This window comes from Diadema antillarum, unplaced genomic scaffold, assembly GCF_040938485.1.
Source record: "Diadema antillarum isolate AM-2024a unplaced genomic scaffold, OU_Dant_1.0 scf00000091, whole genome shotgun sequence".
Taxonomy (NCBI): domain Eukaryota; kingdom Metazoa; phylum Echinodermata; class Echinoidea; order Diadematoida; family Diadematidae; genus Diadema; species Diadema antillarum.
In genome coordinates this window covers 464,982-482,433 of record NW_027270980.1, presented here as the reverse complement: position 1 = coordinate 482,433, position 17,452 = coordinate 464,982, and the positions used below count along the sequence as shown (strand labels likewise).

Below are 17,452 nucleotides of genomic sequence, written 5' to 3'. Positions count from 1 at the left end.
TTTTGCTCTGGTTTCTGGTTGCATGAAGTTCAAGCCTGTCATTTGTTTCAAGATGACATTCAGAGGCTTACAATAATCTCGCTGTATATCAAAATTTTACTTGTTTTGATGATTGTGCTGTACTTCCTACAAGACCCCCACGCACATGTTTCACACTTGTTTTTCCTATCTCTGCTTCACTATCTGCTTTGCCACAGTGCGGCTGAACTGCGCCATGTGATGACAAACCTTGGTGAAAAGCTCACGGATGAGGAGGTAGATGAAATGATCAGGGAGGCTGACATTGATGGAGATGGTCAAGTGAACTATGAAGGTATGTTCTACAGGCCAGTGCAGTAGAAAGTGGTCCAAAAGTCTATTCACTGGACCATTTCATGATGATTATTACAGTGGACCAGCAAGTTTTTTTTTTAGGATTTGGGTACAGTTCCATTTTCCCAAGATTTGTTATTACAAAGATGAAATATGGTTCATTATTCCAGATATTGTTGATCAGAAAATTACAAAGGTTTTTTACTCCAAAGCTAAAATAAAGTAGAATTTTGAATTCCTGAGGTTTGTCAGTATACTTGTCATTTTTTTGCCTTTCATGCCAATGATTTTTATCTTCATTTACAGATTAATAAAACTTCAGAATAACGAAGATCACCATTTTCAAATTAATGAACCGTATTTCATTTACTGATTAATCTCTGGAATAACAAAGAAGACCATTTTCAGAATAACAAACCGTATTTCATTTACTGTTTATGAAACTTCGAAATAACAAAGATCACTATTTTTGGACAAATGAACCAGACCGTCTTTCATTTTCAGATTGATGAACCTTTTAGGTATGATAAACCTTCCCAGTAATGTCACAAATGTTGTAATAATGAACTCTATCTCATTTTTTGATTAACAAACATCTAGGTACACAGAATGTTTGCGTTTTGAAATACAATTGTAATGAACCTTCCAAATGATAAACATTACCTTCATTTCAGATTAACACACAGTAGCACAAGTTCTTAGAAAGGATGTGTGACATGGAGGGAATGCAGAGCAATTTCTATTTCAACACACTAAAATGTGAAGCATTCAGCCATGCAAAGACACTGTAAATGTTTGTTATGATATGTATTTTCATAGGTGATTAGCATTTCATTACAACAGAGCACATTTTTTTTTCTTTGTCTTGTGTTGCTCAGAAATTACTTCATTGTAAACAAAAATTTCACTATAATCATTTTCATATAAGCAAATTTTGCACCATAGACTGTAATAATAATAATTTTGGGTCTTGAAGTTTTCCTTCTTTGCAACAAATTGTCACTATAGCCATGTTCATTGTAATAGGAGTACACTGTATAAGTAATAATTTCAAATAGGGATAGACTTAGAAAGTGCCTGATGTATTTAGTATGAGCTTGACTTTAATTTAAATGAATTTCTCCCTTTTTTTTAGGGGGGGGGTATATGTGTTCAGGAAAAAATATAATGGAGACTCTGAGAGCATATGAGTACAATGTAAGTGTTGTGGAATAAGTCAAATAGATTGGGAAACATATTGAGAAATAAAACCAAAAGTGGGTGAAGGAGACATATTTGTGTACGATCAGATTCATTTCAGTATCACAAGGTGTGTCTGGTTCATATGGAACAGCACCACTTTCCTTTATTTATTGGAAAGGACTCAATGTCAGTTATTTGGAATTACTATTTGCCCCCGATATCATTGGTTATTAGCCCATGATGAAATGATACTTATACACGTGTCAGCACTCTTGATATACTTCACTTTCGTGCAAACATAGCTAGAATACTGTATTTTAGAAATGTATTACCCCAGTCTTGAATGAAACATTAATTCTAGTTTATCTTTGCTTTGTACTTTTGATCCACAGAGTTCGTTGCAATGATGACTTCAAAGTGAAAGCATCATACAGGGTCTTTCATTATCCACGTGCGTGCTACCCCCTTCTCCGGATAATTTATGCCACTGGCAACTCCTGCTTTCTTCCCAAGTGTCATTGTGATGATGCTCCTTCACGCTATGCAGCAGAGCCCCTCCGAGCTGATGCCGAAGCTCAAAGGCTTCCATGTACTATCCTGTACACTCTCCCTCCCTCGTACGCTGGCATGCATCCCTGCCTCTGTCCATTCCCCATGAACAATTGCCCGGTTTTTGTTTTTTGGTTTTTTATTCTATCCCCAAAGCAGCCAGTATGTTTCCTGTTCTCTCTGGGAAAGTGATGAATTGGATGCAAGGAACTGCCAAGATTTACTTCTTGTGACAATTTTCACATCTTGGACCCATACATGGTGATGCCTGCAGCTATTGATGCAAAATTATTTGAATAAAAAAAGAAGAATGCTTTCCCGTGCCTTTGCAACCCTATCCCCTGCCCTTGAACAATGCACGCACATCATGTACATTGGATTGGCAGCAATATCAACTATGGAAGGTGAAAAAGGAGAAAAAAGACAAAAAATATCTGTTTTGTAATTATTATTCTCATGTAAATAGAAAACACTTTAAATGATTAAAGGTTGTTTTCATGTTTTGTAAAGGAAAAAAGCCATACCTTTCTCTAAGTTTCAAAAAATAATCACACCTATGCTTGCAATCATAATGCAAAAATAAAATGCATACTTCATTTTCTTTCACTGTTTTATAGCATTTTCTTACTGAATGCAAAAAAAAGGACTAAGCATTCCATGTTCAATGTCAACTTTTTGTTGTTTTTTTTTCTTTTTGCCACATTGATGTAATGCAATTTTTATGAAGCTTTATCTGTTCTATGCTACTTACAAACCTTGAGAAATTATGTAAAACTCTTGAACAATGTAGTAAGCTATAAAGAAAGCCTTTCATTGATGTCTTTTAAGTATGCAATTATCATTTCATGTTCCAGTATTGTGTGGCAAATATCAAGCCACATGATTCCACTAGGATGTATTGTGCACTTGTGATGTGAGCTACCATTATTACGGGTATCATGTCTCATGCATGTAACAGGATCTGGTTTCTCAGAGCCTGCTGTAACATTTCAGAAACGGAATAGATTCCTTTCCCCCCGTATGTTCCATAACTGTATTGGGGGTGCTGAATCACGGGAAGATCTAATGGGAGAATTAATAGGCAACTCGCTACATAAACTAACCATGTTTGGAAAATGTATCGTGCTTCGTCATGCTGCACGAGTCATTTAAAATCTTTCAGCCAGTAGTGACAATCTGCAAGTGAGCAATGTGATACATTTCAAAGCAGCATGAATTATTGCCAAGCTACAAGACATTTGTTTTCAGGGTTTTGTTTTCAAATTTGCATACTGAAATGTTTTCCAGAGTGTTTGTGAGATGAATCAAAATTTTTCTTTCTCTCTTGTTTGTGTCACTACCGTATTCGTGCTCATTTTTTTTTTCTACTGAATGTATGTTGGCTTATAGTACAAACATGAAACAAGTAGAGTGAGCAGGCGTTATTCAGTGTATGACTATGGTCTAGACAGAAGCCAGTACTGGGTCTACAGTCTTCTATTTCTGTTCCGTATGGTGTTGGATATTCAAAGAACTTTCACAAACTTCTATGTTTTACATGCATGAATCTGAAGTTAACCGTTATTTGTAGTCGATCATCATATGTCGACGTGTTGCTGCCCCTAGACGGGATGCGACTTTCACGACTATAACGTGCAGTTAGCAACTTGATAGGCTCTACATACCATATAAACATTTAGATAAATTATTCATATTATTCCACTAGGTAGGATGAGTGGGTCTGTATTTTCTATATCTTGATCAAATTATGTGCATTAATCATTATGTAAAATTACTCCAACAGAGTAATCCATACGAGAAATCATACATTTGTTACCGAATTTGCATGAATTGTCAATAGCTAGAAGCTTATGTCGATTGCATTGAAGCAACTCAATTATACTGACCGTATAACATTGAAATAAACTTGTTAGTGTTTTCTTATTTCTTGACTTGTAGACATGTTTTGTGAATGCTGGTCGTAAAAACGGGGGGAAAAAAGAAGACACGATTGTGGATTGGCTGTGTAAGTGTGAAAATGTTTGCTGTGGCCACAACTCTAAATTACACAGTTGTATGCAGATTTATGGGTACGCTGTAGTACAGTATGTATGTCCCAAAAAATAATTACAATCAGATTTTCGCATTGATAACACCCAGAATGATTAAACTGTGTAAATGCTACTTCAGGGTCTTAAAATATAACATTTTAGCTCTATTTTGCTGAAAACCCCATTCAATATGGTGAAACGGTCACAGAGAAATGTGGAATGTTGGAAAGCATGTCATTAGTTTGATTCTTCCAAGTTATAGCACTTCGATGCTTTTGTGTGTGAATACAATAGACAGAACTTGGAGGGAAGAGATTCTTGACATCCTCTACAAAATTCCTAATTTCTCTTTGACCACTGAAGTAAATCGAATGGATTTTCTGTAAGATGTGGGCAATGAGTTATAGTTTCATATCCTGAATTTGTATTTGGATTGATTTTCTATTTTTAAAGATATCATTGCGGACGGTCCCATTGTATTTTTTTTTTCTTTGGAGATATGGTACAGTGCACAGTTTCATCAAAATTTCGGATACAATGAAGTAAAAATTCAGGTCCCAGAATTATGTCTTTGTATACAATGTAAAAATGTGTCGGCTGTATTGAAATTTTGAACATTTTGAGGAAAAGAAATGTTCAAAATACATGATAGTGGACGTACCACGTTTTGACAGGAGTTGCTTATTTGATACCATATTTTCTTATTGACGATACATGTACATGTATGTATGTCAGTGGAAATGATAATTACACTACAACCATACATGTATACAAACACACAATACTGCACTTTAGAAATCCATGGATTTGTTGATCAAGATTTCTTGATGAAGTCTGTACTAGCCTGAACAAGAACTTAACACACGACGTAACCATGACAAAATGATTTAAACCCTAATCAGGCTGGGGAGGGGGGGGGGGGGCGGAATCCGCCCCCCCCCCCCCCCTCGACGTTTCGCGCAATATCTTCGCAACGCGATAAGCTCCCGCCGCGATGTTTCATGACTTTTTTCTTTCAAGTATCGCGCAACTTTTGAGACCCAAATTGTTGCGCCCGTGCGTACCGTTTTGACGCGACGCCCGTTCGAAAAAATTTGTCAACCCCAAAATTGCTCCAAAACGTGATTTTGTGTACAAATCCAATGCAAATTGTGTTTTTTCAATTAATTCACATAAAAATTCATATCTTCACTTAGAATTGCCGAAAGTAATTTATTTTAGCATAATAATGCTTCGAAAAATGTCTGTGACAAATTTTGGCCAAAAACAAACAAAAACAAAAGGTCAAAAACAAAGAAATACATAAGAAATTCAAAAACAATAAAATACATAAGAAATTAATCTCGATACAGATTTTTTTTATCCTATGTCTCAGAAGAATGATACAAGAAACATTTTTAAAAAGAAATTAGCTTAATTGGAGCATTAATAAGTGATTTAGAGCCCAAAACTGATTTTATGCATAAATTACAATAATTAATTAATATAAAATATAGGAAAATTTTTTCGGAGAAAGCAACCATACATTTTGATAGAATACGTCGCGGGCGTCGCGTGTGCCGATTTTCGGCGCGATCGCGCGTTCCATAGGCGAGATCTGAAGGGGGGCGGAATCCCCCACCCCCCCCCCCCCCCCCCCCCAGATATAGCATAGCCAAAAAAGCCCAGCCTGATTAGGGTTAAGTTATGTCAATTGTGAGTACAAAGATCAGTTCTACATCTTAAAAACAAAGACATACATTAGATCGAAATAGAGAAAGCAAAAGAGATTAAAAACGAAAATTATATAACACAAAAAATTATGACAAAACAAAAGTGGGGGTTTTTTCCCTAGGATGCCTGACACTTAATATACATGTACTACACTGTAGTACAGTGGAATCCCGTTATAACAAAGGGACGGGCAGGTGTTTTTTTTTTTCGTCATATCAAAATTTTGTTCTAACCAAACAAATGAACAATAAAATACATTAAACGGATAATGCTGCCGTCTAAATTTTTACTTCGTTGTGACCGTGTTCGTTATAACGGGAGTGCACTGTAATGTCACAGCTTAGTATGTGATTACAAAAAAGATATTGAAAAGATTCAGAACTTTACAATAAAAAGAAAATTAATCTGTTATAATTTACATGATGTGAATAATTATTAGAAATTGCAATTAACATACATTTAACTAAATTGAGTATGCAATCTTGCAATAGAGAACATAATGGCGAACACACATGCCAAATTTGGTTCTGGTTGGTTGTTCCAACAGGCAGCCGAGATGTTATGGGGGCAGCGGTATAAACCCCCACCAAGTTGTTTGTTTTTTAGCCTCCAAAATAGCCTAGTCTGTTGAGGTTTGAAGGGTGGTGGAGACACTCGTCAGGTTTTCAGTCCAGCCAGGCCAGATATGCTTCAAGAGGTGCGGATGTGCTGACGTCACTAAACTCTCATCTGAAAAAAAAAATAAAATTGCAGTACATGTATCGGAATTTACGTGTGTAAAGATATAGATGATAACTTATGGACCTGAATTTTGATTACATTGTAACGAGAATTTCGTTACTGGTATACATTTACAGTGTTCGTTATCATGGGCAGAAAAATCAGTCTATCCGGAGGAGTCTTTTATCATTATCATTATTATTTTTCACTTTTACGGCTCTCCTCCGTAGACAGCAGGGGATTCCGTGAAGCCAGACGCAGTCTCCGCGGAACATATCCCCGACGACAAGATACAGACCAGGGGCCTGTCTTATAAAGACTTGTGATAGAAATCAATCACAAGTTTCTTGTGAGCTGCAACGCAAGTTGCGATTGATTTGGGGACTTGTGATTGATTTGAAGGCTTTCTAAGACGGGGCCCAGTCTGTCGGTCAACAGTACGTTGTATTAATTTTAGCAATCGGGAAATACACTATACTGTATAAGCACACTGTAATCTGACTGAAATGAGCGCCAAAGAGGTGAATTTGATCTTCGCACATTTTTGGTGTGTAAAGACAACGCAATGCATGTCATCTGTAGGCTACTGCAGTTATATATATATATATGTATTTATATATTAATTATATACAGTCATCCTCGCCTTTGGCGAAGATAATTTCGAGTCCAGATTTGGGTAAATACGTGTTATTTCCATCGCACAAGTCGAAGTTTTTTTCCCCCTTACGTCATTCAAACATGGAAGCGCATGAAGCATTCTTTCATTCTATGATAAATAAACGAAGAAAAAAAAACACACTTCTTTTTTGATAAAGTAAGTGTATAATATATATATGTATATATATATATATATATATACATACATACATATACATATATATATATATATAATAGAATTTACAATATGTAACACAGTACATATATATATACATATATTAATGTACTGTATATAATTGTATTATATATGTATATGTATAATATATGTTATTCATGTATATAATATATATATATATATATATATATATATATAATACAATCATCCTTGCCTATGTTGAAGATAATTTCGAGTCCAGATATGTGTAAATACGTGTTATTTCCATCGCACATGAAGCATTCTTTCATCCTATGATAAATAAATGAAAAAACACACTACTTTTGTAATAAAGTAAGTGTTTTATATATGTATATATAAGTATATATTATATATATTATATATATATATATCAATATACTGTATATATACTATATCTTATGTGTATATATATGAATATGCTTATATTTATATATGTATTTATATCCATTCATATTTTGCGGTTTATTTGCTTTTCTCAATTCTTTGTATATTTTTTATGTTTTGCGTACGAAAAACAAGTGAATTCGAAGTGTGTGTGTGTTTTTCTTTTTTAGGTTTTCTTGCTTGAAGAATCTGAGAAGCTAATAATATCAAAATAATCCTATGTAGCCGTTACGATGATGTGTAAATTCGTGTGTGCGGGTGGGATTGGGGGGGGGGGGGGAAGGTGTAGGGCCAATCAAAGCCGATCGCTTCCTGACCCTCAGTCGTGTTGAATGGATTGCCAAAAAATCAATATGGAATGTTTCTTTGAAATACAAAATGGAAGTCCGTAGTCACTGCATGGGCAGCTGTAATATTATCAATATTAGCAGATTGTTTGGTACAGAAATCAGGCGTCTGTTATGTGTGTCGTCAGTAGGGATTAGAAATCCTCATAACCACTGTGTCATTTTATGAGGCGGTGGGAGAAAGAGTGGCTCCCACCCCCATAGTCATAGTACGCGCCATAACACATAAAACCACGGTCCTAAGCTTCAAAATCGAAAATACTTTCCCAGAGGAACGTACACCACAGAATCGCACAGAAAGCTAAAAAAAAATCAAATCAAAACAAAATAACTCGAAACGAAACCGAACAAAACGAAACAAACCCACATACCTATAGTGGCGTATCTATAGATTAAAAGGGAAAGATTTGATCATGTCAAGTCACCATTATTGTAGAGTTGAGAAAATTTGCAAATCGGGAAACTTGAAAAAAAGGAAAACTAATCATAAATATTTAGAATGAAAAAGATCCAGCACCTTTTGAATCGCTATAAAGCGGTCACTAGAGGGCGATAATCAAAGTTTGCCCGATATGTCAACTTCCCCCTCATTATGTCTTTAGCATGTTTTTTGTTTGTTTGTTTGTTTGTTAGTTTGTTTTGTTTGCTTTAGCATGTAATTTCCTCTTCGAAATCTAATCATGAATAGCATGTGGAAATGTTTATTTCCTTGCATACTGAGAGGTTTGACCATAAAAGCATGTGATTGCCCAGAAAGCCATAAAAGAATAAGGAAAGAAATTTTATGTCTAGAACAAATGGGTAATTTGGTTTACTTTACGATAACAGTCATCACAGCAAGTTATGGATGTTAGTGTGCAGAAATCTTAATCGCGCCCTGACAATTCGAATGTATTGCGATCAAGTCCGAAGCAGCAAAAATGGCAAATTAGTGATGTCATCTCCGTATTTCAAGCAGATAGAAAGAAAGAGAGATCAAATTAAGCGCATAGTGAAAGTTTCAATAAGATTAAACAAAACGTCTAATTTTAAGTTTCATAATGATTTCTGGAACCAGTGCCTATAATGGTCCCATGCACCGCTGTACCTATAGCCTATAGCTCAGTGTACAAGACAATATTATTATGGTCTGTTGAAGCATGAGGTCTGTTGTTCGAGTCTCCTCTGCACATACAACGTTTATAGTTGCAGCGGGTGTGCATAATAATTATATAGGCAAGGCACTTTATTCCCATTGCCTATAGCTCTTGAGAAACCAGTGTCGCTTGCTTGCTTTCAAGTCTTCAATGTATTCTTTATCCAGCGGCCACGTGAAACAAATAATTTCTATTCAATTCAGTTTAATCTTATACAATCACTACATAATCTCCCATGAATTTCTCACCGGACTGTATACAAAATCTTTGTTCAATCCATCCCTCCAGTGTAGGGCCTATTACAAAGAGAAAAAATAGTTTATATTCTATTCTAGAATAGAATGTTATGTGCCTATACCATTTTCTTAAATCTATAGGCCTGGAGATACTGAGCAATTACAGGAAATCTTTTTTATGTATCTTTTTAAAGGCTTTACATGGTATTGTACTATAAACTTTCTATACTTAAGCGTCATATTATGACCCAGCCACAGCCTAATATACAATGACTTCCTCAGTTAATGAAGAAGTCCAGACGATATTCATGATTTATCATCATTGTTATTATTGTAGTACTTTTCTGTATATGGATCGACTGCTCCGTGTATAGATTTATGGAAATTATAGTGATCCTTGAGCAGAGAACCAATTCTCCGAAAAACCCGAAACAAATTACATTGAACAAGGATATGGTGACATATTATAGGAGGCTCACATAATTTCAGAAATGTTGCAATGTAATTCCATTATCCGCTTACTTATTAAAGTTCACCTGTGTAGAATCTATGCATGTGGTTTTTTTTTCTTCTTCCTTGAGTCCCACTCATGCATTTGGTGGACCTGATCCTCGAGTGTCGTCATCCATCTTCATTGTGATTCGTTATAAATTTTGAAAACATTCTTATTGCTCGTCCCATCAGTCACTATAATTTCTTTAACTGTGTAACCGATTATAACCAATTTATAGTTGTTCAAAATGTAAAAGTCTGAAAATCATCCGCAGGTCTCCTTTAAGTCCTTGCAAAGATCTATGGGATTGTGATCGAAAGCGATTGGCGAAGAAACATTTATATGCGACAGTTTCAGTTTTTCTCTGAACTTACCTACTCTTTCATTGTTCTTTTGGTTTCATTTTACTTTATCCATGTGAGTCTGTTAAACACTTTTAGAGCTTAGGGCTACTTGGGTGGATAACAGTACTGGTTAATTTCAGTACCGTATAATTATGTATGTGTCGTATGTATCTATAATCAGAAGAATGCCTTCTCACCTATACCAGCCAATCGCGGAAAAAAGAAGAGTCAAACCTCTTTGCCTCCAATCTACACTATGTCAATAATGAGTTCGCTATCCCAATTTTGTGTCTTGATAGGCGGTGGTGCATGGGATCGCACTAATCTTCAATCTGAGGTCCCTCTCTCCCTCTCTCCCCCTCTCTCTCGTCCGGACTTTGGCCCGATACAGTCGATGCATCGATTACGTAAGATGTTTAAAACGCAAGGTACGACGTGCTCACCTGCGCGCATGAATATGACGCAATGCGCAAAATGTGCATGGGCTCTCTCTTTCTTTTTCTTCGGCTGCGATACAATAGCGATCGATCCGGGCCTTTATTGCAGTTTACAGCGATGAAGAAAATGGTGATATCATGCGTTCAGTCTAGAACTTTCGTTTTTTCGTCATGAGACACGTTCCAAATCCCCTTCCTCTGCAGTACTACCCCCCCCCCTTATCTCTTTTCCACCTGGTGTGTATAGCGTAGAATGAACGTCACTCTGAATCACGCATGGTTATTAATGATATCTGCTACCGTTGCATATTCCTGTTGGTTTCGAAACTATATCATTCCGAATAAAATGAAATTAATGTGGAAAGGAATGCTGAGCAATTGTTAATATTTTGTTGTTGTTGTTGTTGCTGTTGTTGTTGTTTAATCTAACTTTCTGTTTGTTAATCTAAACAAGGTGGCGATGTGTGCTTTTAACTCATGTTTATCATCATTATAATGACTGGTATACTTTGAACAAGTAAAGCATGCTATTTCAGAAGCAAAATGGAGCACGATGACGACTTATGTCTGGGGTTGGAAAAAATATATTTCTCTATTTTGGCTATTATTTATGTTATGTTGGTTTTCTTTGGGGGAATTAAGGGAGGTGAGGCATGCCAGGCATGGGCAGCCACGAAACAAGGTACCGGCTCCTTTGTTTCAAAGTTTTCCTCTTTGGTCTCACAATAGGGCGTGTTTTTAATTTGATGATATGTGTGGTTTTTTTTTAAGTGTTTTCTTAAATAGAATTTCTTGGTAGTTGGAAAAGTGAATTTAAATTTACAGCTTTACTCTTTCATTTATACGGGCTTAGTTCATGTCATTGTGTAGGCCCTATATACACGTAACCTACGACTGTATGTTTACAGACACCTCGTTTCTGTATACATACGTAATTCGGCGTTCCATTGGACTAAAAGCAACTAAATAAAAAGCAATGCGAACTTAATACATTGACACTTTTTTTTTTTGCAAAATATTCAAGGTTAATTACAGGACATTGATATTTTCTGCTTTTGACTTTGCTTATAGCATTTTGATAAACAGGTATAGGCCCTAATAGCATGAATTCGTAATAGGTCGCTCCGTATTATAGAATAAAGTGAAGAACAATTTCATTTCATAACACATCATTAATTTTGTATAGTCCCTGCATGGTAGACATATTCGAATTGATCTGTAATATAAGTGTCTTTGAACAGTAATACAAAATTACCTTTTTGGGTATAACTTCTTTACTGTCCACTGAAATGACGGACAGATATTATCATCACTCTTCAACCTGGGAAGAACATCTGAAGAGCCGCGATTGGCTTTTTACACATTACAATGTAGTTCAACTTATTATTTCCTTCAGGAAACTCAATGGGTCATGCAAGTTCTTCTAACAAGGCATTAATAGAGACATTATCGAAGAAATTACACCATTCAATCTCATTTCAAAAGAAAAAATGCTCCGTGGAGTCAACATGTAACTATCTGCACAACAGAATCAACAACACGAAAACACAATTTTCCCTCTTTTTTTTTTGGGGGGGGGGGGTAGGGGGTGATTCCCTTTAGTTCAACGTTGAAAGAAAAATCTGTATTTTGTTGACCAGTTTTCCATCCCGAGTAAGCAATAAGAAAAATTACTCGTCAGATGAAATAATGTTCTGATCTGGCGCATAATGATGTGAGTGTCTTTGATATGGCGCATGTTTTCTGAACTATTTTTCCTCTCACTGTCATTGCGTAGAATTTCATCCGGAACAATCCCAACGTGGAGAAGGGGGTTAATGCGTCATTACGCAATCAATACTTCTCGTCTACCAATTTCTAAGATGGTTTTGCTATACGGTACTTGTCAATGCGTTCCAGCATGGCGCGTTCGAGCAGAGTTTGTCATTGCCCCGAGGTTTATGAATATTTAATGACCCTCTGCAGTATGGTGCATCTTGACCGGACCTCGGAGTCTTCTTCGTCCAGTCAAGCAATCTCCTCTTTTCAGGTCGCTCTAGGTTACGACCCAACCACTAGCTACCAGGGCATCCGTCTGTAACGGTAACATAGTCATCAACGCTCTCCCCATCTCCAACAATTTGCTGTTTGCTCTTACCCATTCTTCGCGTTCAACAAGTGCTCAGTGCAACAGTCGAGGAAAAATGGTAAGCTGATTTATTTATTTTATTTCTATTTTATGAACATCACTGTTTGAATGTCACGCGATCAATGTGTGTAACTCCGTGGTTCCTCCAACCAAGGAGGTTGAAAGGAGACACCCACCGACGACTTGTTATTTCATAGTACACTGTATACCACTGTGCTGGATGGGGAAAGTGGCGTGAAATTCTCCACCGTTATTGTGTGTCTCCACGCATGATGCATCTAAAGCTCTATGAATGTATTGTATCGTGTAACTCCAGTGAAAGAAATAAGGATTCGTGAACAGGGTATTATTGGGATGAAACCAAATTCCACACATACTTTGTCACGCAGGAGTCCAACCAGGGAAGTGGGAACCCTCCCTGGTCCAACCTTTTGTTCTCTCAATGATGATTTTCTTTAGAAAAAAAAATAGTACCCCAATGAAAAAGTAGTAATGGATGTATGTGTATATAATTATGTATATATACATGATTATATCCCCTTTGTAAATCATTTTTAATTGAAAGGACTACCCTGTGAAAATAAAACGGAATACATATCTCATATGCATATCATAGTGATTGAAATTTCTTAGAAGCTGTGATTCTGTTATAATTCTTTGTAAAGCAGTAAAAAAAAATACATGTGGACATTCCACTCATCTACAAATCATTACTTTCTTCCTATAAAAATGATGTGAATATTCTTAATCTGAGCGCAAAATGTCTTAAAACGGGATGTGTGTCCTGAATGAAAAAGCTACCTCTCACTCCCTCCCTCTGTCTGTGTGTACTGAATTGAGTTTTTCCTTATTTTAAATAACAAACGAGCATTTGACAAAGTATGATGCCCTGTAAGCAAAGTGGGGCCATTAAGCAAGCGACGCCACGATCACGTGGTCAGTCTAATCAGTTATATTTCCCTTGGTTATTATTTTCCCGAAGACATAATTATTGACTTGCATGATTTATACTAATCGTCTTTCCCTCACTTTGCTTTTTTATTATTTCGCTACACCAATTTTTAAGGAATTGCATTCTTGTCTTCAAAGAAATATCTTATCTCGAACAAACTCATCTCTCTTTATATCAATGATAATTTTACAAAGGTAAAGGATTTTATGTAACATTTTAGAATTCGAAATGTATTTCTATTCACTTCTTATTCGAGTTGAAAAGCTCTCTGGGACTTATCATAGGGACAGCGTTACTTTACAGTTGTCATGAAGAACCTTATAAGAGTGTCCGGATGGTTCTATAGCGTTTTCGAGCTAGGCCTATTAATCAAGAGCATAAAAACCAATCGCTTTCTTTCAAATAGAAATGTGTTATTTATCATAACGCTCGAAGGCATTTCTAACCTGTTTGGCACTTGGGTATTCGAAGTGTCCACAGAACCAGTTTTTCGTTGCCACGACTACATCGTGTGAAGGAAGAATGTACAGAGGACCTGGTTAAGAGTGAGAGGGAATCTGCCGGTGAGCAGGGGAGTGGATGGGTCTGCTTGAAATACAAAACAAGGCTACATAAACTGGGATTCTGTGTTGACGTCTATAGCATAGGTGAGCTCGTTGGGTGAGAGTGCTTTCTTATTCCAGTTTACAGAAGGCCTTAAACACGGCTTAGGACATGAGATTGTGTTGGGTCATCTTGTTTGATTCATCCTTTCGGTAAACTCGGGCGGCGTCACAGCAGAAAGCAGGTCCGACAGACCGAGGCTGCTAGTGGTGGTGGACCAGTAGTGGTGGGATCGAGGTGGGGGTTGTGCCATTCAGAAAAGATTGGGTCGATTCGGGGGAGCTTCATCGATTTCTCAACAGTCAAAGACCTTGCCAGTCTTCTGTGACTCACTGACTATAACCCGAGACTTGTTGCACTGCAAGATTCTTGAATGGGCTTGGCGGTTCTCCCGCCGGTGGCTTCAACTGACATGGCGTTATTTTTACTTCATCAGACTTCTTTTTCCAAAGAGTGAGAGAGATGTCTTTTGCACTGCAAAATTTGCCCCCCCCCCTCCTATCACCACCTTCCCCAAATCGTTATAAAGAAAAGCACGCCCGAATTTTTGATAGAATTGTTATAAGAACAGCATAAAATGCACGTAAACTATAAGATACAGATTTTTTTTTTTTTTTTTTTGGGGGGGGGGGGGAGAGAAACGCTGACTATAATGTGCGTTGAGCACCTGTATATAGTTTGTACAAAATCTTGTAGACCAACTGCCACAATGCAATCTCGTTCGTGATTCAACGGATGATGACAAACAGAATGTTTGCGGCTCCATGTCCATTCAATTGCGTCCTTCCAGAGTCTTCTCTGAGACTTTGATTCAGGTTTTCTCTGCGATCGATAGCGTAAACTGATGAAAGCCATTGGGTACAAGTCACACTATGTTCACTCCTTACTATCCCTCTTCTTCGTCCTTAATTCCAACTTCTCTCACTCTTTCATTTACTCACTATCATAGCAATCGATCGGTTCTACGAAGTCTGTTCTTTCGAAACTGTGTGAGCTCGAACTCTCATAGTATATCGATAGGCCTACCGTTTATTTTTAACATGACCATACTGACTATATAGGCACCTACGGTGCCCCTGTGCGACAACAAACTGAGACATTGCACGCTTATCGACTGCTGTGCGAAGAATTTTCTCTCGTGAAATACGGAAGTCAGATTAAACATCCGAACTGTTGAAACGCTTACTGAAACAAAGCGTTTTCCTTTTCCATTCATACATTAAGTTCAAATTAGACGATTGCAATAGCCTCTTTCATCATAGTTTCCATCAAGTGTGACTTCAACAATCACTTTTAAAAGCTTTCATAATGATATAGGTCCTACTTTGTAAGATTCAAGAAGTATGGAAGAATTTCGAAACAACAACACTCATAACTGAACTTTCCCAAACGAAAGTGTGGTTGCAAAGATGTCCATTAAAATTCAACGTGTATAGTTGCGTGCATGTAATGCAACAGGTATACACATGCATGGAACACTGCTCAGGATGTATTTTCCGTAACATGGTATACAATCATGTATAGGCCTAATTGAATGACATTAGATCGGTCCTCTTCGAGGTGCGGCAATTTCCAAAACGTGCATACGTAAGCCTCGTTTGTCTCTTCGCAGTAATTTCTTGTATAACCATGGTAACTTCAGATAGTTTACTGTATAGTTATCAATGCGATAGCATAAAGTTAAATGAAGCTCTACATTCTTTCAAAGCGATATAAACACGAATATCTATGAAATAAATCACTTTCATCTTTGACATTAACTTCACTGCTTGTCATCCACAGATGCATGATATCCAAATTGGTTTTCCTTTACTATTACTGGCGATAGCTCGTCAATGTTGTTATGCACAACTTTTTCGTAAGCTCTCATTTTCTATATTCCTTTGCTTTTTTATCTTACACAGGCTGAAACTCTGTCAGAGGAGCAAATTGCAGGTCAGTATAACAAGAGTCTGTAGAAATTTAGTATTTGTATTACTCTTACGTTATCATTACTGATTGAAGTATATTATATAGGTTAAAGAAAATCTACATAAAAAGTGGTCCTGGGGGCGTAAACCAATGATGAAAATCGAAATGACTAGATGCCATTTGAAAGTTAACTCGTTAATACACATTATCATGACTGTGATATTTCATGAAATATCCAATATCAGCCTTACAAGGTTAGTCGATGAAAATACTGCAATATGGGCCAACTGGAAAGTCCTAATACGTTAACTTGAGCTGCTTGAACAACGATCGGTTTGACCACGATTTTTTGCTTGCGTGAAAAATAATCATTAGTTACAGTTACACATAATTAAGTATTTTTCGCTACATCCAAGTTTCTGAATATCTTTATTATCTTGTTGGCAAATACATCTATATATTATTTAAATTTCGGAATGCCCACATGACAGTATTCCTGTCCATAACCGTCTCTTTTTATTCTTGAAGTGCTTCGTGTTCGAATGAGTCAGTGCATATAAAATAATCCATACTATATTTATATCATGACTTAAATGGCTGCTGAATCTATGTCGGCATAAAGTTATACAATCTACAGAAGTGTGTGCATCTTGATTTAAATGCGTGTAATCTGTCTGCATTATTTTCAGTCTGGGTCTTTTCAAATGTTGTCGAAAGTGAATGAATGATTTCACTCTTTTCATGCGTTACAGAATTCAAGGAGGCCTTCTCTCTCTTCGACAAGGATGGTGACGGCACGATTACCACCAAGGAGCTGGGGACTGTGATGCGCTCTCTGGGTCAGAACCCCACAGAGGCCGAGCTCCAGGACATGATCAACGAAGTCGACGCTGATGGTGAGTACAAGAGGTTATCTTTGCGTCATTTTACTTCAACTGCCCACACAAAAATATGAAGATGATTATCCAGTGGCGGATCCAGAGGGGGGCGCAACCGGCGCACGCCCCCCTTTATTTTTCGTGAAAAACAAAAGAAATAAAAAGAAAAAACATGAAATGAAACCCGGAAGTGCCACCAGAAATATTAGTCACGCCCCCCCCCCCCCCTCCCCCTTTACAGAAT

General features: G+C 37.0%; 1 protein-coding gene across 1 annotated transcript in view; it reads left to right on the top strand.

Moving 5' to 3' along the window:
• LOC139718207 (uncharacterized) overlaps window positions 1-17,452 on the top strand; it is a 42,128-nt gene that overhangs the window by 9,044 nt on the left and 15,632 nt on the right. The window contains exons 5-8 of the mRNA XM_071629686.1: window positions 198-313; window positions 1,887-1,913; window positions 16,283-16,354; window positions 17,083-17,226. Coding sequence (XP_071485787.1) covers window positions 198-313; window positions 1,887-1,913; window positions 16,283-16,354; window positions 17,083-17,226 — 359 coding nt within the window. The remainder of the gene's footprint in view (window positions 1-197; window positions 314-1,886; window positions 1,914-16,282; window positions 16,355-17,082; window positions 17,227-17,452) is intronic.